The 23,994-nt window shown below is 43.2% G+C and overlaps 1 protein-coding gene across 13 annotated transcripts in view; it reads left to right on the forward strand.

The window, feature by feature from the left end:
• Positions 1–2,842: 2,842 nt before the first annotated feature.
• Positions 2,843–23,994, forward strand: part of LOC110524930 (interleukin-11 receptor subunit alpha) — a 65,033-nt gene continuing 43,881 nt past the window's right edge. For 8 of the 13 annotated variants that reach the window (XR_016495808.1, XR_016495809.1, XR_016495810.1 and 5 more), the window contains exons 1-2: positions 2,843–2,973; positions 23,696–23,798. Coding sequence is in view for 5 of the 13 variants with exons in the window: in XM_036976611.2 (XP_036832506.2) it covers positions 23,696–23,798 (103 nt within the window). In the remaining 8 variants the exon portion in view is untranslated. Of the gene's footprint in view, positions 2,974–23,645; positions 23,799–23,994 lie in introns of all 13 variants that reach the window. The other 5 variants (XR_016495814.1, XR_016495815.1, XM_090233566.1 and 2 more) reach the window with 2 other exon arrangements.

The following is a 23,994-nucleotide window of genomic DNA, read 5'->3' on the forward strand; positions in this document are numbered from 1 at the left end:
ATTCAGCCCCCTTAAGTTAATACTTTGTAGCGCCACCTTTTGCTGCGATTACAGCTGTAAGTCGCTTGGGGTATGTCTCTATCAGTTTTGCACATCGAGAGACTGAAATTGTTTCCCATTCCTCCTTGCAAAACAGCTCGAGCTCAGTGAGGTTGGATGGAGAGCATTTGTGAACAGCAGTTTTCAGTTCTTTCCACAGATTCTCGATTGGATTCAGGTCTGGACTTTGACTTAGCCATTCTAACACTTGGATATGTTTATTTTTTAACCATTCCATTGTAGATTTTGCTTTATGTTTTGGATCATTGTCTTGTTGGAAGACAAATCTCCGTCCCAGTCTCAGGTCTTTTGCAGACTCCATCAGGTTTTCTTCCAGAATGGTCCTGTATTTGGCTCCATCCATCTTCCCATCAATTTTAACGATCTTCCCTGTCCCTGCTGAAGAAAAGCAGGCCCAAACCATGATGCTGCCACCACCATGTTTGACAGTGGTGATGGTGTGTTCAGGGTGATGAGCTCTGTTGCTTTTACGCCAAACATAACGTTTTGCATTGTTGCCAAAAAGTTCAATTTTGGTTTCATCTGACCAGAGCACCTTCTTCCACATGTTTGGTGTGTCTCCCAGGTGGCTTGTGGCAAACAACACTTTTTATGGATATCTTTAAGAAATGTTTTTCTTCTTGCCACACTTCCATAAAGGCCAGATTTGTGCAATATACGACTGATTGTTGTCCTATGGACAGAGTCTCCCACCTCAGCTGTAGATCTCTGCAGTTCATCCAGAGTGATCATGGGCCTCTTGGCTGCATCTCTGATCAGTCTTCTCCTTGTATGAGATGAAAGTTTAGAGGGACAGCCAGGTCTTGGTAGATTTGCAGTGGTCTGATACTCCTTCCATTTCAATATTATCGCTTGCACAGTGCTCCTTGGGATGTTTAAAGCTTGGGAAATCTTTTTGTATCCAAATCCGGCTTTAAACTTCTTCACAACAGTATCTCGGACCTGCCTGGTGTGTTCCTTGTTCTTCATGATGCTCTCTGCGCTTTTAACGGACCTCTGAGACTATCACAGTGCAGGTGCATATATACGGAGACTTGATTACACACAGGTGGATTGTATTTATCATCATTAGTCATTTAGTTCAACATTGGATCATTCAGAGATCCTCACTGAACTTCTGGAGAGAGTTTGCTGCACTGAAAGTAAAGGGCCTGAATAATTTTGCACGCCCAATTTTTCAGTTTTTGATTTGTTAAAAAAGTTTGAAATATCCAATAAATGTTGTTCCACTTCACGATTGTGTCCCACTTGTTGTTGATTCTTCACAAAAAAATACAGTTTTATATCTTTATGTTTGAAGCCTGAAATGTGGCAAAAGGTCGCAAAGTTCAAGGGGGCCGAATACTTTCGCAAGGCACTGTACATAAGTCAATGTAATTGCTAAAATATAATTACAGTGCATTCGGAAAGTACTCAGACCACATCCTTTTTTCCACATTTTGTTACATCACAGATTATTAGAAAATGTATTAAATAAATGTTTTCCTCTCATCAATCTACAAACAATACCCTATAATTTCAAAGCAAAACAGGTGTTAAGAAATGTTTGCAAATTTACTAAACATAAAAAACTTAAAGATCATATTTACATAAGTATTCAGACCCTTTGCTATGAGACTTGAAATTGAACTCAGGTGCATCCTGTTTCCATTGATAATTATTGATGTTTCTGCAACTTGATTGTAGTCCACCTGTGGTCAATTCAATTGATCGGGCATGATTTGGAAAGGCACACACCTGTCTATATAAGGTTCCACAGTTGACAGTGCAAGTCAGAGCAGAAACCAAGCCATGAGGTCAAAGGAATTGTGCATAGAGCTCTGAGACAGGATTGTGTCGAGGCACAGATCTGGGGAAGGGTACCAAAACATTTCTGCAGCATTGAAGGTCCCCAAGAACACAGTGGCCTCCATCATTCTTAAATGGAAGAAGTTTGGAACCACCAAGACTCTTCCTAGAGCTGGCAACCTGGTGAAACTGAACAATCGGGGAGAAGGGCCTTGGTCAGGGAGGTGACCAAGAACCCCATGGCCACTCTGACAGAGCTCCTAAGTTCCTCTGTGGAGATGGGAGAAACCTCCAGAAGGACAACCATCTCTGCAGCACTCCACCAACCAGGCCTTTATGGTAGAGTGGCCAGGAAGGAAGCACATGACAGCCTGCTTGGAGTTTGCCAAAAGGCACTTAAAGGACCATCAGAAACAATACTCCGGTCTGGTGAAATCAAGATTGAACTCTTTGCCCTGAATGCCAAGCATCACGTCTGGAGGTGTTTTCAGTGGAAAAAGACCCAAACCACACAGCCAAGACAACGCATGAGTGGCTTGGGGAAAGTCTCTGAATGTCCATGAGTGGCCCAGCCAGAGCACTGACTTAAACCCTACACTATTCTATTATAATCTCTTGTAATATACTCTATTCAATTATACACTATTATAATATATTGTAATATACTCTATTCTATTATACTATATTCTCTCATTCTCTATTCTAATATAATGTATTATATTATACTATATTGCATTGTAATCTATTGCAAACTACTCTAGAGGCCTACCTCTTTACAGCTGATAGACTGTGGGCCTACTACTACCCATGGCTGTGTCTTTCTCATGCCACATTAAAGAGTTAAATCTGTTCCAGGTTCTTACCCCCTCTAATCTCTTTATAAACACACACACACACACACCGGGGTCCTGCCCCCCTTTACACAGGAAGTACCGTCTCGGCCTCTTCCTTATTGACGCCCCGTTCCTCCAATGGAATCCGCTCTGGAGCGCATATGTCACCGTGTCACAGCTCCGCTTGTCCAGGAGAAGATTATCTACGGTTCGGAAGGTAAAACTCGACAAAGTTGAAGCCATGGCTCACAACCACTCAAAAATGCCCGTTTAACATTTGAAGATATTGAAGGTAAGGTTTATCCTATTCGAATTCATGTCCACTTATGGTGCGAAAGTTAGAAGTATAGACACAGATGATGAATTTAGACGGCTGAGTTTGAGTGTAGTGATTAAAAACTTATCGGACTGTGTAGCCTACGTAGAACACAAGACATCTCGATATTTCCACTGGGCTGTATCCATTTCCACAGAAGGAAATTAATTTCTCAACCTTGTCTGTTTGGATAAGTGTTGTCGATTTTAATGTATTAATAGTTAAATAATGAATGTTCCAATCTCCAGGCGATCTGCTAATCCTGACGTTTTAATCGTGATAAAATGTATTCAATAAATATCCAGCCACAGTATTGCTCCCTACAATGTTGTGTTTTTTTAGGGTTTAAACCCAACTAAAATTGTAAAGAAAATGAAAACATTTTATTTTTTAAATGCATCGTTGTTATTGTTTATAGAACACGGTATAATAACGTTTAGCAAGTCGAAATGTTCTTGTATCCCTTATAAATCACATTGTATATAATGACTCATCAGATATACAGCGTGGTATAACACCATCATTAACACCATTGATATAGATTAGCAAAAATGACTGTATAAAATAAATCATTCAAATATTGAGCTATATTGTACGCTCTAAAAACATTTGGAAATGTTATTATTTTATACTAACACAATTGCTCAGAGAAAGAGATGTAATTATCTCAAACGGGTAGGGTGAAAACATCATTGACACCCTTGTTTTCAATACCTCACTTTTCGAGGTTAATTGCCTTTTTTGTAAAATGTTTTATGAATTGGAGAACGCATTGGGAGGGATTTTTTATTTAACCTTTATTTAACCAGGTAGGCAAGTTGAGAACAAGTTCTCATTTACAATTGCGACCTGGCCAAGATAAAGCAAAGCAGTTCGACACATGCAACAACACAGAGTTACGCATGGAGTAAAACAAACATACAGTCAATAATACAGTATAAACAAGTCTATATACGATGTGAGCAAATGAGGTGAGATAAGGGAGGTAAAGGCAAAAAAAAAGGTTGCAATGGTGGGTAGTATATGGGGCTTTGGTGACAAAACGGATTGCACTGTGATAGACTGCATCCAATTTGTTGAGTTAGGGTAGGGTAGGATCGTAAACCATTCCTCCATTTGATAACAGAATCTTTCCAGATCCTTGACATCCTTCACCTGTGCTTATGGACTTCCTTCTTCAATTCAAACCACAGGTTTTCAATGGGGTTCAAGTCTTGGAGACAACTGGTTTTATGGCTAAAAAAATATCCTGGTACTGGGAAAAGTTAATGATGCCGTTGACCTTAACAAGGACCCCTGGAAGTAGAATAGGTCCACCAGCATATTTTACAGTAGGGATGGGGCTATTTTCTGCTCATGCATTTTCATTTTGACGCCAAACCCACCACTGCTGTGCGTTGCCAAGGAGCTCTATTTTCATCCAACTAATGTAAATGCCTGGAGTTTGATAAACTCACTGGCACTTCGATTGGAACTGGTGCTTTGATCAGATGACATGAGTCCAAATGAGAAGGCATGAGCAGAAAATAACCCCACGGATTCTGTATGGAGGAATGGTGAACGGATTCTGTTTGGAGGAATGGTGAACGGATTCTGTTTGGAGGAATGGTGAATGGATTCTGTTTGGAGGAATGGTGAATGGATTCTGTTTGGAGGAATGGTGAATGGATTCTGTATGGAGGAATGGTGAATGGATTCTGTATGGAGGAATGGTGAATGGATTCTGTATGGAGGAATGGTGAATGGATTCTGTATGGAGGAATGGTGAAAGGATTCTGTATGGAGGAATGGTGAACGGAATCTGTTTGGAGGAATGGTGAACGGATTCTGTTTGGAGGAATGGTGAATGGATTCTGTATGGAGGAATGGTGAACGGATTCTGTATGGAGGAATGGTGAACGGATTCTGTTTGGAGGAATGGTGAACGGATTCTGTTTGGAGGAATGGTGAATGGATTCTGTATGGAGGAATGGTGAATGGATTCTGAATGGAGGAATGGTGAATGGATTCTGTTTGTAGGAATGGTGAATGGATTCTGTATGGAGGAATGGTGAACGGATTCTGTATGGAGGAATGGTGAACGGATTCTGTATGGAGGAATGGTGAACAGATTCTGTATGGAGGAATGGTGAATGGATTCTGTATGGAGGAATGGTGAATGGATTCTGTATGGAGGAATGGTGAACAGATTCTGTTTGGAGGAATGGTGAACGGAATATGTATGGAGGAATGGTGAACGGATTCTGTATGGAGGAATGGTGAACGGATTCTGTATGGAGGAATGGTGAACGGATTCTGTATGGAGGAATGGTGAACGGATTCTGTATTGAGGAATGGTGAACGGATTCTGTATTGGGTAATGGTGAATGGATTCTGTATTGGGTAATGGTGAATGGATTCTGTTTGGAGGAATGGTGAACGGATTCTGTTTGGAGGAATGGTGAATGGATTCTGTATGGAGGAATGGTGAACGGATTCTGTATGGAGGAATGGTGAACGGATTCTGTTTGGAGGAATGGTGAACGGATTCTGTTTGGAGGAATGGTCAATGTATTCTGTATGGATGAATGGTGAATGGATTCTGAATGGAGGAATGGTGAATGGATTCTGTTTGTAGGAATGGTGAATGGATTCTGTATGGAGGAATGGTGAACGGATTCTGTATGGAGGAATGGTGAACGGATTCTGTATGGAGGAATGGTGAACGGATTCTGTATGGAGGAATGGTGAATGGATTCTGTATGGAGGAATGGTGAATGGATTCTGTATGGAGGAATGGTGAACAGATTCTGTTTGGAGGAATGGTGAACGGAATCTGTATGGAGGGATGGTGAACGGATTCTGTATGGAGGAATGGTGAACGGATTCTGTATGGAGGAATGGTGAACGGATTCTGTATGGAGGAATGGTGAACGGATTCTGTATTGAGGAATGGTGAACGGATTCTGTATTGGGTAATGGTGAATGGATTCTGTATTGGGTAATGGTGAATGGATTCTGTATGGAGGAATGGTGAACGGATTCTGTATTGGTTAATGGTGAACGGATTCTGTATTGGGTAATGGTGAATGGATTCTTTATTGGGTAATGGTGATCGGATTCTGTTTGGAGGAATGGTGAACGGATTCTGTATTGGGTACTGGTGAACGGATTCTGTTTGGAGGAATGGTGAACGGATTCTGTATTGGGTTATGGTGAACGGATACTGTATTGAGGAATGGTGAACGGATTCTGTATTGGGTAATGGTGAATGGATTCTGTATTGGTTAATGGTGAATGGATTCTGTATTGGGTAATGGTGAATGGATTCTGTTTGGAGGAATGGTGAACGGATTCTGTATTGGGTAATGGTGAATGGATTCTGTATGGAGGAATGGTGAACGGATTCTGTATGGAGGAATGGTGAACGGATTCTGTATGGAGGAATTGTGAACGGATTCTGTATTGGGTAATGGTGAACGGATTCTGTATGGAGGAATGGTGAATGGATTCTGTATTGGGCAATGGTGAACAGATTCTGTATTGGGTAATGGTGAATGGATTCTGTATTGGGTAATGGTGGATGGATTCTGTTTGGAGGAATGGTGAATGGATTCTGTATGGAGGAATGGTGAACGGATTCTGTATGGAGGAATGGTGAACGGATTCTGTATTGGGTAATGGTGAACGGATTCTGTATTGGGTAATGGTGAATGGATTCCGTATTGGGTAATGGTGATCGGATTCTGTTTGGAGGAATGGTGAACGGATTCTGTATTGGGTAATGGTGAATGGATTCTGTATGGAAGAATGGTGAACGGATTCTGTATGGAGGAATGGTGAACGGATTCTGTATGGAGGAATTGTGAACGGATTCTGTATTGGGTAATGGTGAACGGATTCTGTATGGAGGAATGGTGAATGGATTCTGTATTGGGCAATGGTGAACAGATTCTGTATTGGGTAATGGTGAATGGATTCTGTATTGGGTAATGGTGGATGGATTCTGTTTGGAGGAATGGTGAATGGATTCTGTATGGAGGAATGGTGAACGGATTCTGTATTGGGTAATGGTGAACGGATTCTGTATTGGGTAATGGTGAATGGATTCTGTATTGGTTAATGGTGAACAGATTCTGTATTGGGTAATGGTGTAAGAACGCACCCAAAGTTTTCCAACTCATTATTTCATTTTTTTAAAGGCTCAGTGCCATTTCCTCGCAAGGTGAGGTGTTGACAGGTATTGAACAAAAATATAAACGCAACATGCAACAATTTTAACGATTTTATTGAGTTACAGTTCAACTGAGTAAATCAGTCAATTTTAGTAAATTAATTTGGTCCTAATCTATGGATCTCACGTGACTGGTCCTGGGAAGGAATAGGCCCACCCACTTGGGAGCCAGGTCTAGCCAATTAGAATTTGTTTTTCCCCACAAAAGGGTATTATCGCAGACAGAAATACTCCTAAGTTTCATCAGCTGTCTTGGTGGCTGGTCTCAGACGATCCCACAGGTGAAGAAGCCGGATGTGGAGGTCCTGGGCTGGAGTGGTTACATGTGGTCTGTGGTTGGAAGCACTGACAAATTCTCTCAACTTATGTTGGAGGAGGCTTATGGTAGAGAAATGAACATTAAATTCTCTGGCAACAGCTCTGGTGGACATTCTTGCAGTCAGCATGCCAATTGCACACTCCCTCAAAACTTCAGACATCTGTTGTATTGTGTTGTGTGACAAAACTGCACATTTTAGAGTGGCATTTTATTGTCACAGGCACAAGGTGCACCTATGTAATGATCATGTTTAATCAGATTCTTGATATTCCACACCTGTCAGGTGGACAAGGCAACAGCTTCTCTTCCTGGGGTCAAACCAGTTAGAACAGTTATACCTCAACAAGGCAGCAGCTACTCTTACTGGGGGACAACCAGGGTTAGAACAGTTATACCTCAACAATGCAGCATCTACTCTTCCTGGGGTCAAAACAGGGTTAGAACAGTTGTACCTCAACAAGGCAGCAGCTACTCTTCCTGGGGTCAAAACAGGGTTAGAACAGTTATACCTCAACAAGGCAGCAGCTACTCTTCCTGGGGGACAACCAGGGTTAGAACAGTTATACCTCAACAAGGCAGCAGCTACTCTTACTGGGGGACAACCAGGGTTAGAACAGTTATACCTCAACAAGGCAGCATCTACTCTTCCTGGGGTCAAAACAGGGTTAGAACAGTTGTACCTCAACAAGGCAGCAGCTACTCTTCCTGGGGGACAACCAGGGTTAGAACAGTTATACCTCAACAAGGCAGCAGCTACTCTTACTGGGGGACAACCAGGGTTAGAACAGTTATACCTCAACAAGGCAGCAGCTACTCTTACTGGGGGACAACCAGGGTTAGAACAGTTATACCTCAACAAGGCAGCAGTTACTCTTCTTGGGGTCAAAACAGGGTTAGAACAGTTATACCTCAACAAGGCAGCAGCTACTCTTACTGGGGGACAACCAGGGTTAGAACAGTTATACCTCAACAAGGCAGCATCTACTCTTCCTGGGGTCAAAACAGGGTTAGAACAGTTGTACCTCAACAAGGCAGCAGCTACTCTTCCTGGGGTCAAAACAGGGTTAGAACAGTTATACCTCAACAAGGCAGCAGCTACTCTTCCTGGGGTCAAAACAGGGTTAGAACAGTTATACCTCAACAAGGCAGCAGTTACTCTTCCTGGGGGACAACCAGGGTTAGAACAGTTATACCTCAACAAGGCAGCAGCTACTCTTCCTGGGGTCAAAACAGGGTTAGAACAGTTATACCTCAACAAGGCAGCAGCTACTCTTCCTGGGGGACAACCAGGGTTAGAACAGTTATACCTCAACAAGGCAGCAGCTATTCTTCCTGGGGTCAAAACAGGGTTAGAACAGTTATACCTCAACAAGGCAGCAGCTACTCTTCCTGGGGGACAACCAGGGTTAGAACAGTTATACCTCAACAAGGCAGCAGCTACTCTTACTGGGGGACAACCAGGGTTAGAACAGTTATACCTCAACAAGGCAGCAGCTACTCTTACTGGGGGACAACCAGGGTTAGAACAGTTATACCTCAACAAGGCAGCAGCTACTCTTCCTGGGGGACAACCAGGGTTAGAACAGTTATACCTCAATAAGGCAGCAGCTACTCTTCCTGGGGGACAACCAGGGTTAGAACAGTTATACCTCAACAAGGCAGCAGCTACTCTTCCTGGGGTCAAAACAGGGTTAGAACAGTTATACCTCAACAAGGCAGCAGCTACTCTTCCTGGGGGACAACCAGGGTTAGAACAGTTATACCTCAACAAGGCAGCAGCTACTCTTCCTGGGGGACAACCAGGGTTAGAACAGTTATACCTCAACAAGGCAGCAGCTACTCTTCCTGGGGTCAAAACAGGGTTAGAACAGTTATACCTCAACAAGGCAGCAGCTACTCTTCCTGGGGGACAACCAGGGTTAGAACAGTTATACCTCAACAAGGCAGCAGCTACTCTTCCTGGGGTCAAAACAGGGTTAGAAATTCATCAATAAAACAATACAATACATTATTGCATTAATACATTATTACATTAATACATTATTACATTAATACATTATTACCATTATTACATTAATACATTATTACATTAATACATTAATACATTATTACCATTATTACATTAATACATTATTACATTAATACATTAATACATTATTATATTAATACCACATCAGTATAAAATTCACAGTACCATGACATTACAATGTGTGCGTGTCTGTGTGTGGACTACTGACCAGTTATATAGTCTGGTGTTAGTTTGATCACCTCGACTACTGACCAGTTATATAGTCTGGTGTTAGTTTGATCACCTGGACTACTAAGTGCTTCTACACCTGCATTGCTTGCTGTTTGGGGTTTTAGGCTGGGTTTCTGTACAGCACTCTGAGATATCAGCTGATGTACGAAGGGCTATATAAATACATTTGATTTGATTTTATTACTAGTGTAATATTGGGATGCAAGGCTCTATAGTAGCCTGGTTCTAGTCTGTACTACTGATGGCTCTATAGTAGCCTGGTTCTAGTCTTTACTACTGATGGCTCTATAGTAGCCTGGTTCTAGTCTGTGCTCCTGATGGCTCTATAGTAGCCTGGTTCTAGTCTGTACTACTGATGGCTCTATAGTAGCCTGGTTCTAGGCTACTACTGATGGCTCTATAGTAGCCTGGTTGTAGTCTGTACTACTGATGGCTCTATAGTAGCCTGGTTCTAGTCTACTACTGATTGCTCTGTAGTAGCCTGGTTCTAGTCTGTACTACTGATGGCTCTATAGTAGCCTGGTTCTAGTCTGTACTACTGATGGCTCTATAGTAGCCTGGTTCTAGTCTACTACTGATGGCTCTATAGTAGCCTGGTTCTAGTCTGTACTACTGATGGCTCTATAGTAGCCTGGTTCTAGTCTGTGCTCCTGATGGCTCAATAGTAGCCTGGTTCTAGTCTGTGCTCCTGATGGCTCAATAGTATCCTGGTTCTAGTCTGTACTACTGATGGCTCTATAGTAGCCTGGTTCTAGTCTGTACTACTGATGGCTCAATAGTAGCCTGGTTCTAGTCTGTACTACTGATGGCTCTATAGTAGCCTGGTTCTAGTCTTCTACTGATGGCCTTATAGTAGCCTGGTTCTAGTCTGTACTACTGATGGCTCTATAGTAGCCTGGTTCTAGTCTGTGCTCCTGATGGCTCAATAGTAGCCTGGTTCTAGTCTGTACTACTGATGGCTCTATAGTAGCCTGGCTCTAGTCTGTGCTCCTGATGGCTCTATAGTAGCCCGGTTACAGTATAGTATCCACCTCACACACATGGTTATGGGCTTAACAGAAAGACAGCTGAACCATGACAGATATAGAGTAGAAATGTATTCAATTTGGAGTTTGCATCCCAATATTACACTTTATGTACTGAAATACAGTGGCAAGACAAATTATCTGAAACCCTTCGGATAGACCCAGATTTCTGCGTAAATTGGTAATAAAATTTGCGGACAGATAGCCTTGCATTCTTCTGCAAAATGTCTTGATAAACTTGGGAATTCATTTTTCCGTCGATGTCCAGACCCTGAGGCAGCAAAGCAACCTCGTATCGTAGACTCGTCAACAGAGATGTTAGCATGTTCCAGAGATTGTTGTAAGTCTTTAGCTGACACTCTAGGATTCTTCTTAACCTCATTGAGCATTCTGCGCTGTGTTCTTGTAGTCATCTTTGCAGGATGGCCACTCCTAGAGAGAGTAGCTACAGTGCTGAACTTTCTTCATTTATAGACAATTTGGCTTACTGTGGACTGATCAACATCAAGGCTTTTAGATATACTTTTCAACCCTTTCCAGCTTTATGCAAGTCAACAATTCTTAATCTTAGGTCTTCTGTGATCTCTTTTGTTCGAGGCAAGGTTCACATCAGTCACTGCTTCTCGTGAATAGCAAACTCACATTTTGTGAGTGTTTTTTAACGGGCTAGGCAGCTCTAACCAACATCTCCAATCTCATCTCATTGATTGGACTCCAGGTTAGCTGACTCCTGACTCCAATTAGCTTTTGGAGAAGTCATTAGCCTAGGGGTTCACATGCTTTTTCCAACCTACACTGTGAATGTTTAAACGATATAGTCAATATAGACAAGAAAAATACAATATTTTGTGTGTTATTAGTTTAAGCACACTGTGTTTGTCTATTGTTGAGACCAATTTATGCAGAATTCCAAGTAATTCCAAAGGGTTCACATACTCTTTCTTGCCACTTTACAACAAAACCATTTGACATAGAAACACCGTATTTTTTTACGCGAAAATAATTATGTTTAATGAATTATGAAATGATGGAAAATATTAGTATCATTCCACCTGTGAGGCCCCTAGGTCATCTGACTGCAGGAAAGGGCTACTTAATGTATTCTGCTTCACGATCTGTTAGAGGAAACCTGCTTTCCCTCAGTGTTGGGTTTAGACTTCAGATCACCTTGATATCCTGTTAGAGGAAACCTGCTTTCCCTCAGTGTTGGGTTTAGACTTCAGATCACCTTAATGTCCTGTTAGAGGAAACCTGCTTTCCCTCAGTGTTGGGTTTAGACTTCAGATCACCTTGATGTCCTGTTAGAGGAAACCTGCTTTCCCTCAGTGTTGGGTTTAGACTTCAGATCACCTTGATGTCCTGTTAGAGGAAACCTGCTTTCCCTCAGTGTTGGGTTTAGACTTCAGATCACCTTGATGTCCTGTTAGAGGAAACCAGCCTTCCCTCAGTGTTGGGTTTAGACTTCAGATCACCTTGATGTCCTGTTAGAGGAAACCTGCTTTCCCTCAGTGTTGGGTTTAGACTTCAGATCACCTTGATGTCCTGTTAGAGGAAACCTGCTTTCCCTCAGTGTTGGGTTTAGACTTCAGATCACCTTGATATCCTGTTAGAGGAAACCTGCTTTCCCTCAGTGTTGGGTTTAGACTTCAGATCACCTTGATGTCCTGTTAGAGGAAACCTGCTTTCCCTCAGTGTTGGGTTTAGACTTCAGATCACCTTGATGTCCTGTTAGAGGAAACCAGCCTTCCCTCAGTGTTGGGTTTAGACTTCAGATCACCTTGATGTCCTGTTAGAGGAAACCTGCTTTCCCTCAGTGTTGGGTTTAGACTTCAGATCACCTTGATATCCTGTTAGAGGAAACCTGCTTTCCCTCAGTGTTGGGTTTAGACTTCAGATCACCTTGATGTCCTGTTAGAGGAAACCTGCTTTCCCTCAGTGTTGGGTTTAGACTTCAGATCACCTTGATATCCTGTTAGAGGAAACCTGCTTTCCCTCAGTGTTGGGTTTAGACTTCAGATCACCTTAATGTCCTGTTAGAGGAAACCTGCTTTCCCTCAGTGTTGGGTTTAGACTTCAGATCACCTTGATGTCCTGTTAGAGGAAACCAGCCTTCCCTCAGTGTTGGGTTTAGACTTCAGATCACCTTGATGTCCTGTTAGAGGAAACCTGCTTTCCCTCAGTGTTGGGTTTAGACTTCAGATCACCTTGATGTCCTGTTAGAGGAAACCTGCTTTCCCTCAGTGTTGGGTTTAGACTTCAGATCACCTTGATGTCCTGTTAGAGGAAACCTGCTTTCCCTCAGTGTTGGGTTTAGACTTCAGATCACCTTGATGTCCTGTTTGCTCTGTGGGTGTAAAGCACAGATTGGGACATTCTAACTTTAGGTGCAGGGATTGACTGCATGACACTGCTTTGGGCTGCTTTGGGCTGCTTTGGGCTGCTTGGTCCTTGATGGTAGTAGTAGTTTTATCTTTAACTTTAGAACGTCCAAGTCCAATAATGTGTGTTATTCTAAAAACACCAAAGCTGTGGTCTTTTTGCCTGAGGCTGTAAAGAACAGGTGGATTTTATACTGTAGGTACAGGGATTGACTGCATGACATTGACTATCAGTCACACAGTTTATGGTACGTCATTGTGTTTCATTGATTTGTGCGGTTTTGTCCTTGATGGTAACGATGTATGTTGATCTTTTTCTTTAGGACTTCCAGTAATATATTTTAAATATCAAAGCTGTGATAAAGTACAGTGTGTCTGTATCAGTATTAAACACAGCAAAACCCAATACATACATATTACAACCTCTGTCCTGCCCTGTATTTAAAGTCTGTCCGTCTGTCTGTCTATTCTCTGCTAAACCAGGGAATGTGTAGCAGCTTGTCAGGTCCACTCTCTCCTCGTGAGTCAGAACGCCTCTCCTGAGTCAGAACGCCTCGCCTCTCCTGAGTCAGAACGCCTCTCCTGAGTCAGAACGCCTCTCCGGTTCTGGAGTCAGAACGCCTCTCCTGAGTCAGAACGCCTCTCCGGTTCTGGAGTCAGAATACCTCTCCTGAGTCAGAACACCTCTCCCGAGTCAGAACGCCTCTCCTGAATCAGAACACCTGTCCGGTTCTGGAGTCAGAACACCTCTCCTGAATCAGAACACCTCTATGGTTCTGGAGTCAGAACACCTCTATGGTTCTGGAGTCAGAACACCTCTATAGTTCTGGAGTCAGAACACCTCTCCTGAGTCAGAACGCCTCTCCTGAGTCAGAACGCCTCTCCTGAATCAGAACACCTCTCCGGTTCTGGAGTCAGAACACCTCTCTGGTTCTGGAGTCAGAACACCTCTATGGTTCTGGAGTCAGAACGCCTCTATGGTTCTGGAGTCAGAACACCTCTATGGTTCTGGAGTCAGAACACCTCTATGGTTTTGGAGTCAGAACACCTCTATGGTTTTGGAGTCAGAACACCTCTATGGTTTTGGAGTCAGAACACCTCTATGGTTTTGGAGTCAGAACACCTATATGGTTCTGTAGTCAGAACACTTCTCCTGAATCAGAACACCTCTATGGTTCTGGAGTCAGAACACCTCTATGGTTCTGGAGTCAGAACACCTCTATGGTTCTGGAGTCAGAACACCTCTCCTGAATCAGAACACCTCTAAGGTTCTGGAGTCAGAACACCTCTATGGTTCTGGAGTCAGAACACCTCTCCTGAGTCAGAACACCTCTCTGGTTCTGGAGTCAGAACACCTCTCCTGAGTCAGAACTTCTCTCCTGAGTCAGAACGCCTCTCTGGTTCTGGAGTCAGAACGCCTCTCCTGAGTCAGAACGCCTCTCCTGAGTCAGATCGCCTCTCCTGAGTCAGAACGCCTCTCCTGAGTCAGATCGCCACTCATTGATTATATATTAATACTAGTTACCCAGTCTCAATCTGAACAGTGAGTATATATTAGTACTAGTTACCCAGTCTCCATCTGAACAGTGAGTATATATTAGTACTAGTTACCCAGTCTCTATCTGAACAGTGAGTATATATTAGTACTAGTTACCCAGTCTCTATCTGAACAGTGAGTATATATTAGTACTAGTTACCCAGTCTCTATCTGAACAGTGAGTATATATTAGTACTAGTTACCCAGTCGCTATCTGAACAGTGAGTATATATTAGTACTAGTTACCCAGTCTCTATCTGAACAGTGAGTATATATTAGTACTAGTTACCCAGTCTCTATCTGAACAGTGAGTATATATTAGTACTAGTTACCCAGTCTCTATCTGAACAGTGAGTATATATTAGTGTAACTCCATTGACTTGTAGTCTATTGACTGAAGCCAGATTACTGAATGTAAGTACATTATTTACCTTCAGAGGTGAATGTATGAAGCCAGTTGCCGTGATACGTGTTTTGTTGTTCTGCACTCTCCTCAAACAATAGCATGGTATTCTTTCACTGTTATAGCTACTGTCAATTAGACAGTGCAGTTAGATGAACAATTATGTAAGCTTTCTGCCCATATAAGACATGTCTATGTCCTGGAAAGTTTGATGTTACTTACGTGCGCTAATGTGATTAGCATGACATTTGAATCTCAACCGATCCCGTAGAGGATTTATTAAATATAACATTTGAAATGTCTATATTCTTTTTGCACATCCTTATAACCATTATATGACATTTGAAATGTCTCTATTCCTTTGGGACTTTGGTGAGTGTAATGTTTACTGTTTTTTAAAAATAAAATAAAAAATCCCTTTTGTTTGTCTATTTCTCTTGCTTTGGCAATGTTAACATGTTTCCCATGCCAATAAAGCCTATTAAATTGATATATAGAGAGAAATAGACAGAGAGAGAGGGGTCTCAGTGGGTAGCTTCAGGAACAGCACCTCAGTGCTGTATGTAGCAGCACCATGTGATATGCCAATAGAAATATTAGTTATTGGTAGATGATGACAACACTTGGCACATTTTTTCCTAGTCTGAGTGCCAGTCATTTTTTTGTTTTGACCTTTGTTTAACTAGGAAACTCAGTTGAGATACAGCCTGGATTTGAACCAGGGTAGTGACGCCTCTTGCACTGAGATGCAGTGCCTTAGACCGCTGCACCAATCGGGATCCCAAGTCCTTGTCACTCATATTGCCATGCCAAACATAGTTTAACATTGAGCAGTGGAGTTGGCCAGAGAACTAACCGATCTGGGACCAGAATGCATTTCTCTGTTAAATGGTATTCTGGCATTCCGATCTTCCTGCTATCCACCACATCTGGGGTCAATTATCAGTTCATCTGACTAGTCTCTCATTGATTTGATTTACTAATTTAATTTACTAATTTGATTTATTTTCAGTATAGTTGTCTAATAGAGGTTGTATTTATTAGGATCCCAATTAGCTGCTGCCAAGTGCATGTAGTCATGGCTCTATGTAGTACTGTGTGTTTCCCAGAGTCTGTTCTGGACTTGGGGACTGTGAAGAGACCTCTGGTGGCATGTCTTGTGGGGTATGTCTGAGCTGTCTGTTAGCTGTTTTGAACAGACAGTTAGATGCATTCAACACATTAATACCTCTGACAAATACAGGTAGTGATGCAGTCACTCTCTTCTCTACTTTGAGCCAGGAGAAATTGATGTGTTATTGATGCCCTTCGTGTATATTTAAGGGTCCAACCGTTCTGCTCTGTTCTGGACCAACTGAAATGTACCTTAATGTTGGTGGTGCATAGTTCTCTGTTTTAATGTTACTCCTTAACCGCTATGAAAAATACAATAGTTTTTCTTGAGTATTCTTTTAACAGAGCTGATATTGTGCAAAGTGTATCAATGCAGGTGAAATCAGTCATTGACCCAGACATGGTGGATAGCAGAAAGATTGGAACGCTGTGAACCAAGAGGTTGTGAGTTCAAATCCCAGGTGAGGACATGTTGAATATAATGGTCTATATAAATGAACATGCGCAATGTAATCGTGTACATTATATATACAAAAGTATGTGGACACCCCTTCAAATGACTGGATTCTGCTGTTTCAGTGACACCTGGGAAGTGTTAGGCCACACAAGTTCACAGAATGGGACTGCTGAAGTGCATAGTGTGTACAAATTGTCTGTCCTCAGTTGAAACACTCACTGCTGAGTTATTAACTGCCTCTGGAAGCAACATCAGCACATTAACTCTTCATTGAGAGATACATGCAATGGGTTTCCATGGTACCTGTCCAAATGCATAGTGTCAACTGTAAAGTTTGGTGGATGAGGATTAATGTTTTTCATGGTTCGGGCCCCTTAGTTCCAGTGAAGGGAAATCTTAACGCTACAGCATACAATGACATTCTAGATGATTCTATGCTTCCAACTTTGTGGCAATAGTTTGGGGAAGGCCCGTTCCTGTTTCAGCATGACAATTCCCCCTTTACACAAAGCGAGATCCATAGAGAAATGGTTTGTCTGTGTAATCAGTTCCACAGCATTTGTGAGGTAAGATGCCCAAATATTATTTATTTTTTGAATGAATATGCTAGAAAATTGTATTCAATTCAGTTCAAAGGGCTTTATTGGCATGTACAACATATATATTTACACATATATTTACATATATCTTTACATTGCCAAAGTGAGTGAAATGGATAATAAACAAAAGTGAAATAAACAATTAAAATGAAAAGTCAACAAAAATAATCAAGACATTTATCTGTTATTTTACCAGGTAAGTTGACTGAGAACACGTTCTTATTTGCAGCAACGACCTGGGGATTAGTTACAGGGGAGAGGAGGGGGATGAATGATTCAATTGTAAACTGGGGATTATTAGGTGACTGTGATGGTTTGAGGAACAGCTTGGGAATTTAGCCAGGACACCGGGGTTAACACCCCTACTCTTACAATAAGTCCCATGGGATCTTTAATGACCTCAGCGAGTCAGGACACCCATTTAACATCCCATCCGAAAGACAGCACCCTACACAGGGCAGTGTCCCCAATCACTGCCATAGGGCATTGGGATATATATTTTTTAAATTATTATTATTATTATTTAGACCAGACAAAAGAATGCCTCCTACTGGCCCTCCAACACCACTTCCAGCAGCATCTGGTCTCCCATCCAGGACAAACCCTGCTTAGCTTCAGAAGCAAGCCAGCAGTGGTATGCAGCGTGGTATGCTGCTGGCCATATATACAGTGTTGTAATGATGTACAAAAGGGAAAATAAATAAATATGGGTTGTATTTACAATGGTGTTTGTTCTTCAATGGTTGCCCTTTTCTTGTGGAAACGGGTCACAAATCTTGCTGCTGTGATGGCACAGTTGTGGTATTTCACCCAGTAGATACAGTAAGGAAGTTTATTAAATTTGGAGTTGTTTTGAAATTCTTTGTGGATCTGTGTAATCTGAGGGAAATATGTGTCTCTAATATGATCATACATTTGCAGCAGGTTAGGAAGTGCAGCTCAGTTTCCACCTCATTTTGTGGGCAGAGTGCACGTATCCTGTCTTCTCTTGAGAGCCAGGTCTGCCTACAGCGGCCTTTCTCAATAGCAAGGCTATGCTCACTGAGTCTGTACATAGTCAAAACATTCCTTAATTTTGAGTCAGTCACAGTGGTCAGTCCTCTCTGTTTATGGCCAAATAACATTCCAGTTTGCTCAGTTTTTTGGTCAATTCTTTATTTTTCTTTCCAATGTGTCTTTTAGTTTTCTCAGGATTTGTTTGGGTCTAATTGTGCTGCTGTCCTGGGGCTCTGTGGGGTATGTTTGTGTTTGTGAACAGAGCCCCAGGACCAGCTTGCTTAGGGGACTCTTCTCCAGGTTCATCTCTCTGTAGGTGATGGCTTTGTTATGGAAGGTTTGGGAATTGCTTCCTTTTAGGTGGTTGTAGAATTTAACGTCTCTTTTCTGGATTTTGATCATTAGCGGTAATTGGCCTAATTCTGCTCTGCATGCATTATTAGGTGTTTTAAGTTGTACACAGAGGATGTTTTTGCAGAGTCTCAATTTGGTGTTTGTCCCATTTTGTGAATTCTTGGTTGGTGAGCGAACCCCAGACCTCACAACCATAAAGGGCAATTGGTTCTATAACTGATTCAAGTATTTTTAGCCAGATCCTGATTGGGATGTCAAATTCTATTTTCCTTTTGATGGCTTAAAAGGCCCTTCTTGCCTTGTCTCTCTGAATTTTTACAGCGTTGTGGAAATATCCTGTGGTGCTGATGTTTAGGCCGTGTAGTTTTTTGTGTGCTCTAGGGCAACGGTGTATAGATGGAATTTGTATTTTTGGTCCTGGCAATTGGACCTTTTTTGGAACACCATTATTTTTTGTCTTACTGAGATTCACTGTCAGGGCCCAGGTCTGTGCATACGATCTAGGTGCTGCTTTAGGCCCTCCTTGGTTGGGCAGAAGCACCAGATCGTCAGCAAACAGTCGACTTTTGACTGCAGATGCTGCAGACTGTTCTAGTGCCCTAGACAATTTGTTGATATACGCATTTTGAAAGTATTCAGACCCCTTGACTTTTTCCACATTTTGTTACATTACAGCCTTATTCTAAAATGGATTAAATTGTTTTTCCCCCTCATCTATCAGGTATAAAGGTAAGACCCAGATCCACGTTGAATAAACAATAGTTTAATATTCCGACAGGGGCAATAGATAGGTCAAGGCAGGCAGAGGTCGGTAATCCAAGCCCTGATGTCCTTGCCATGTCTGAATCCTGGCTTTGGAAGGCCACCAACAATTCTGAGATTTCCATAGCCAGCTACAACATTTTCCGTCAAGATATAACTGCCAAAGGGGGAGGAGTTGCAATCTACTGCAGAGAGAGCCTGCAAAGTTCTGTCATACTTTCCAGGTCTATACCCAAACAGTTTGAACTTCTAATTTTAAAAATCCACCTTTCCAGAAATAAGTCTCTCTGTTGCTGCCTGCTATCGATCCCCCTCCGCTCCCAGCTGTGCCCTGGACACCATTTGTGAATTGATCGCCCCCATCTAGCTTCAGAGTTTGTTCTGTTAGGTGACCTAAACTGGGAAATGCTTAACACTCTGGCAGTCCTACAATCTAAGCTAGATGCCCTCAATGTCACACAAATCATCAAGGAACCCACCAGGTACAACCCTAAATCCATAAACATGGGCACCCTCATAGACATTATCCTGACCAACTTGCCCTCCAAATACACCTCCGCTGATTTCAATCAGGATCTCAGCGATCACTGCCTCGTTGCCTGTATCCGCTATGGGCCCGCAGTCAAACGACCACCCCTATTCACTGTCAAACGCTCCCTAAAACACTTCTGCGAGCAGGCCTTTCTAATCGACCTGGCCCGGGTATCCTGGAAGGATATTGACCTCATCCCGTCAGTAGAGGATGCCTGCTCATTCTTTAAAAGTAATTTCCTCACCATCCTAGATAGTCCATGGCGAACAAGAGCACCTCCTCCCAGCTGCCCACTGCACTGAGGCTAGGTAACACTGTCACCACTGATAATCCATGAAAATGGAAAATTTCAATAAGCATTTCTCAACGGCTGCCTATGCATCCTCCTGGCTACTCCAACCCCGGCCAACAGCCCCCCCCCCACGTTCCAGCAGGTATATCTCACTGATCATCTCCAAAGCCAACACCTCATGTGGCCACATTTCCTTCCAGTTCTCTGCTGCCAGTGACTGGAACGAATTTCAAAAATCGCTGAAGTTGGAGACTTTTATTTCCCTCACCAACTTTAAACATCTGCTATCTGAGCAGCTAACCGATCGCTGCAGCTGTACATAGTCCATCGGTATATAGCCCACCCAATGTACCTACCTCATCCCCATATTGTTTTTATTTACTTTTCTGCTCTTTTGCACACCAGTATCTCTACCTGTACATGACCATCTGATCATTTATCACTCCAGTGTTAATCTACTAAATTGTAATAATTCGCTCCTATGGCCTATTTATTGTCTACCTCCTCATGCCTTTTGCACACACTGTATATAGACTTTCTTTTTTCTACTGTGTCATTGACCTGTTTGTGTTATTGGCTTGTTTATTGTTTATTCCATGTGTAACTGTGTTGTTGTCTGTGTCACACTGCTTTGATTTACCTTGGCCAGGTCGCAGTTGTAAATGAGAACTTGTTCTCAACTGGCCTACATGGTTAGATAAAGGTGAAATAAAATGAAAAAGGATGATCAATGGAAACAGGATGCACTTGAGCTAAATTTCGAATCTCATAAAATAGGGTCTGAATACTTATGTAATGAGATTTCAGAAAATTAGATTTCAGATTTCAGCATACATTTGTAATGTATTTGCAAAACTTTCTAAAATCCTGTATTCACTTTGTCATTATGTGCTATTGTGATTTCATTATGGGGTATTGTGTGTAAATAAATCAGGGAATTAAAACATTATCTATTTTAGAAAAAGGCTGTAATGTAACAAAATGTGGCAAAAGGGGTCTGAATATTTTTGATATTTCTGGGGTTTTTAATACTAACATTCTAAAAGCCTGTTTTTGCTTTGACACTATGGGGTATTGTGATGTCATTATGGGGTATTATGGGGTATCGTGATGTCATTATGGGGTATTGTGATGTCATTATGGGGGTATTGTGTAGATTAATGAGGAAATACATTGATTTAATCTATTTTAGAATAAGGCTGTAACGTAATGTGGAAAAAGTCAAGTGGTCTGAATACTTTCCGAATGCACTTTAGGTAGCACAAAGGAATAAATATTTCTCTGTTGAGATCATTTCCTTATTCATTTCTAGCCAGAACATTACAGGATCAGACCATTACAGTAGGTGAGCAGATCATGTTGAGCATCTGATACATACCTCTTAGGTTGCAGGATGGGGCTTGGGTGGGTGTAATAGAGGGGGTTGGGCCTGTTGCTCTGATCACAGCCTGGGCATATGTCCTGCTGTCATGTTGAGGTCCTTGGCATGGGGGCGGGGCAGAAGGGGCATAGGTCTGATTCGTGGGGGCCTATATAGGATGTGGCCAGGGTTTGCTTGGGGTGGTCTCAGCTAGTTGGGCTGTGGCTGGTGATGCTGGGGTCTGGGTGTAGGTCCTCTTGGCGTGGGTTCTCTCGGTGCAGGTCCTACGGGAGAGGGGGGGGGGGTCTTGCAGGTCTGGGAGAGTGTCTCCGTGGTCTGGGCAGGGTGTCTGTTGCTCTGGGGCTGCGGTTTTATTGTGATAAACCTCAGGGTCCTGGCAAAGGTGGTGATTGATGCCTTGTAGAGGTGCTGTCACGCCTGCTCCCGCTCCCCCTCCCTGGCACTTGAGGGCGCCAGGCTACCCGTCATCATACGCACTGTTACCATCATTACGTGCAGCTGCGCTCAGTGGACTCACCTGGACTCCCTCACTGTGCTGATTGTACCTGTGTATATGTCTGCTCCTCTGGGTTGTTCCCTGTCCTAGCATTGTTTGTAGTGTTTATGTCCAGACGCTGTTTCTGTTCCGTTGCATGTCCATCTATATTAAATGGTTCACTCCCTGTACCTGCTTCTCATCTCCTGTGTTGGGCCTTGCAGGTGGACCTGGTCATAAAGGCTGTTCAGTCCAGGGTGGAGTAGTGGACCAGGTAGACATGTTGCATTCACCCGCTGTATGATGGCAGGGTGGAGAAAACCACTTGCGTGTTGGGGAAAGTGGAAGAAGCTCTCTCTCTTTCCCTCTTTCTCTCTGTCTTTCTCTCTCTCTCTCTGTCTCTCTCACTCTCTCTGTCTCTCTCTCTCTGTGTCTCTGTGTGTCTCTCTCTGTCTCTCTGTAACACTCAGACTCTAACCTGGGCTTCCTTCTCCTATTAAAGTGTCATTAGTGAAATGAGATAATGGTATATTCAATTTGGATTGTTGTAATGAGATAATGATAGGTTCAATCTGGACTGTTAATTCCCAACACCAATCATCATCTCCTCGTTTGGATTGTTGGAGCTGATTTGATTGACAGAGAGCCGCAGTGTTCTTGGTTCTGACAGTAGTGATGTCTCTCTCAGGTTGTCTCTCTGTCTCTCCCCAGATGCCCGGTCTCGTCTCATGTCCTCAGTTTGTCTCTCTGTCTCTCCCCAGATGCCCGGTCTCGTGTCCTGTCCTCAGGTTGTCTCTCTCTCTCCCCAGATGCCCGGTCTCGTCTCATGTCCTCAATTTGTCTCTCTGTCTCTCCCCAGATGCCCGGTCTCGTCTCATGTCCTCAGGTTGTCTCTCTGTCTCTCCCCAGATGCCCGGTCTCGTCTCATGTCCTCAGGTTGTATCTCTGTCTCTCCCCAGATGCCCGGTCTCGTCTCATGTCCTCAGGTTGTCTCTCTGTCTCTCCCCAGATGCCCGGTCTCGTGTCCTCAGGTTGAATCTCTGTCTCTCCCCAGATGCCCGGTCTCGTCTCATGTCCTCAGGTTGTCTCTCTGTCTCTCCCTAGATGCCCGGTCTTGTGTCCTGTCCTCAGGTTGTCTCTCTGTCTCTCCCCAGATGCCCGGTCTCGTCTCATGTCCTCAGTTTGTATCTCTGTCTCTCCCCAGATGCCCGGTCTTGTCTCATGTCCTCAGGTTGTCTCTCTGTCTCTCCCCAGATGCCCGGTCTCGTCTCATGTCCTCAGGTTGTCTCTCTGTCTCTCTCCAGATGCCCGGTCTCGTGTCCTGTCCTCAGGTTGTCTCTCTGTCTCTCCCCAGATGCCCGGTCTCGTGTCCTGTCCTCAGGTTGTCTCTCTCTCTCCCCAGATGCCCGGTCTCGTCTCATGTCCTCAGGTTGTATCTCTGTCTCTCCCCAGATGCTCGGTCTCGTGTCCTGTCCTCAGGTTGTCTCTCTGTCTCTCCCCAGATCCCCAGTCTCGTCTCATGTCCTCAGGTTCTCTCTCTGTCTCTCCCCAGATGCCCGGTCTCGTGTCCTGTCCTCAGGTTGTCGCTCTGTCTCTCCCCAGATGCCCGGTCTCGTGTCCTGTCCCGGTGGTCTGATAGTCATTGGTCTCCTCCTCCTCCATTCCTCCTCCGTGAACACCCTTTCAGAGATATGGACCAATGAAGGTAACGCTAAACTCTGACCCTTGACCCCTAACCCCTACCCTAACCACTACCCATAGCTATTACCCATCCTGCCCTGTCTACCATCAACACCCAATCAGATATATAGACCAATGAGGGTAACCTCAACTCCTGACCCCAACCTCTAACCCATGACCCCTTAATCGAAACTAACATGGATGTAAGCATGTGACTCTGT

This window comes from Oncorhynchus mykiss, chromosome 5 (genome assembly GCF_057628025.1).
Source record: "Oncorhynchus mykiss isolate SJ-2025 chromosome 5, ASM5762802v1, whole genome shotgun sequence".
Taxonomy (NCBI): domain Eukaryota; kingdom Metazoa; phylum Chordata; class Actinopteri; order Salmoniformes; family Salmonidae; genus Oncorhynchus; species Oncorhynchus mykiss.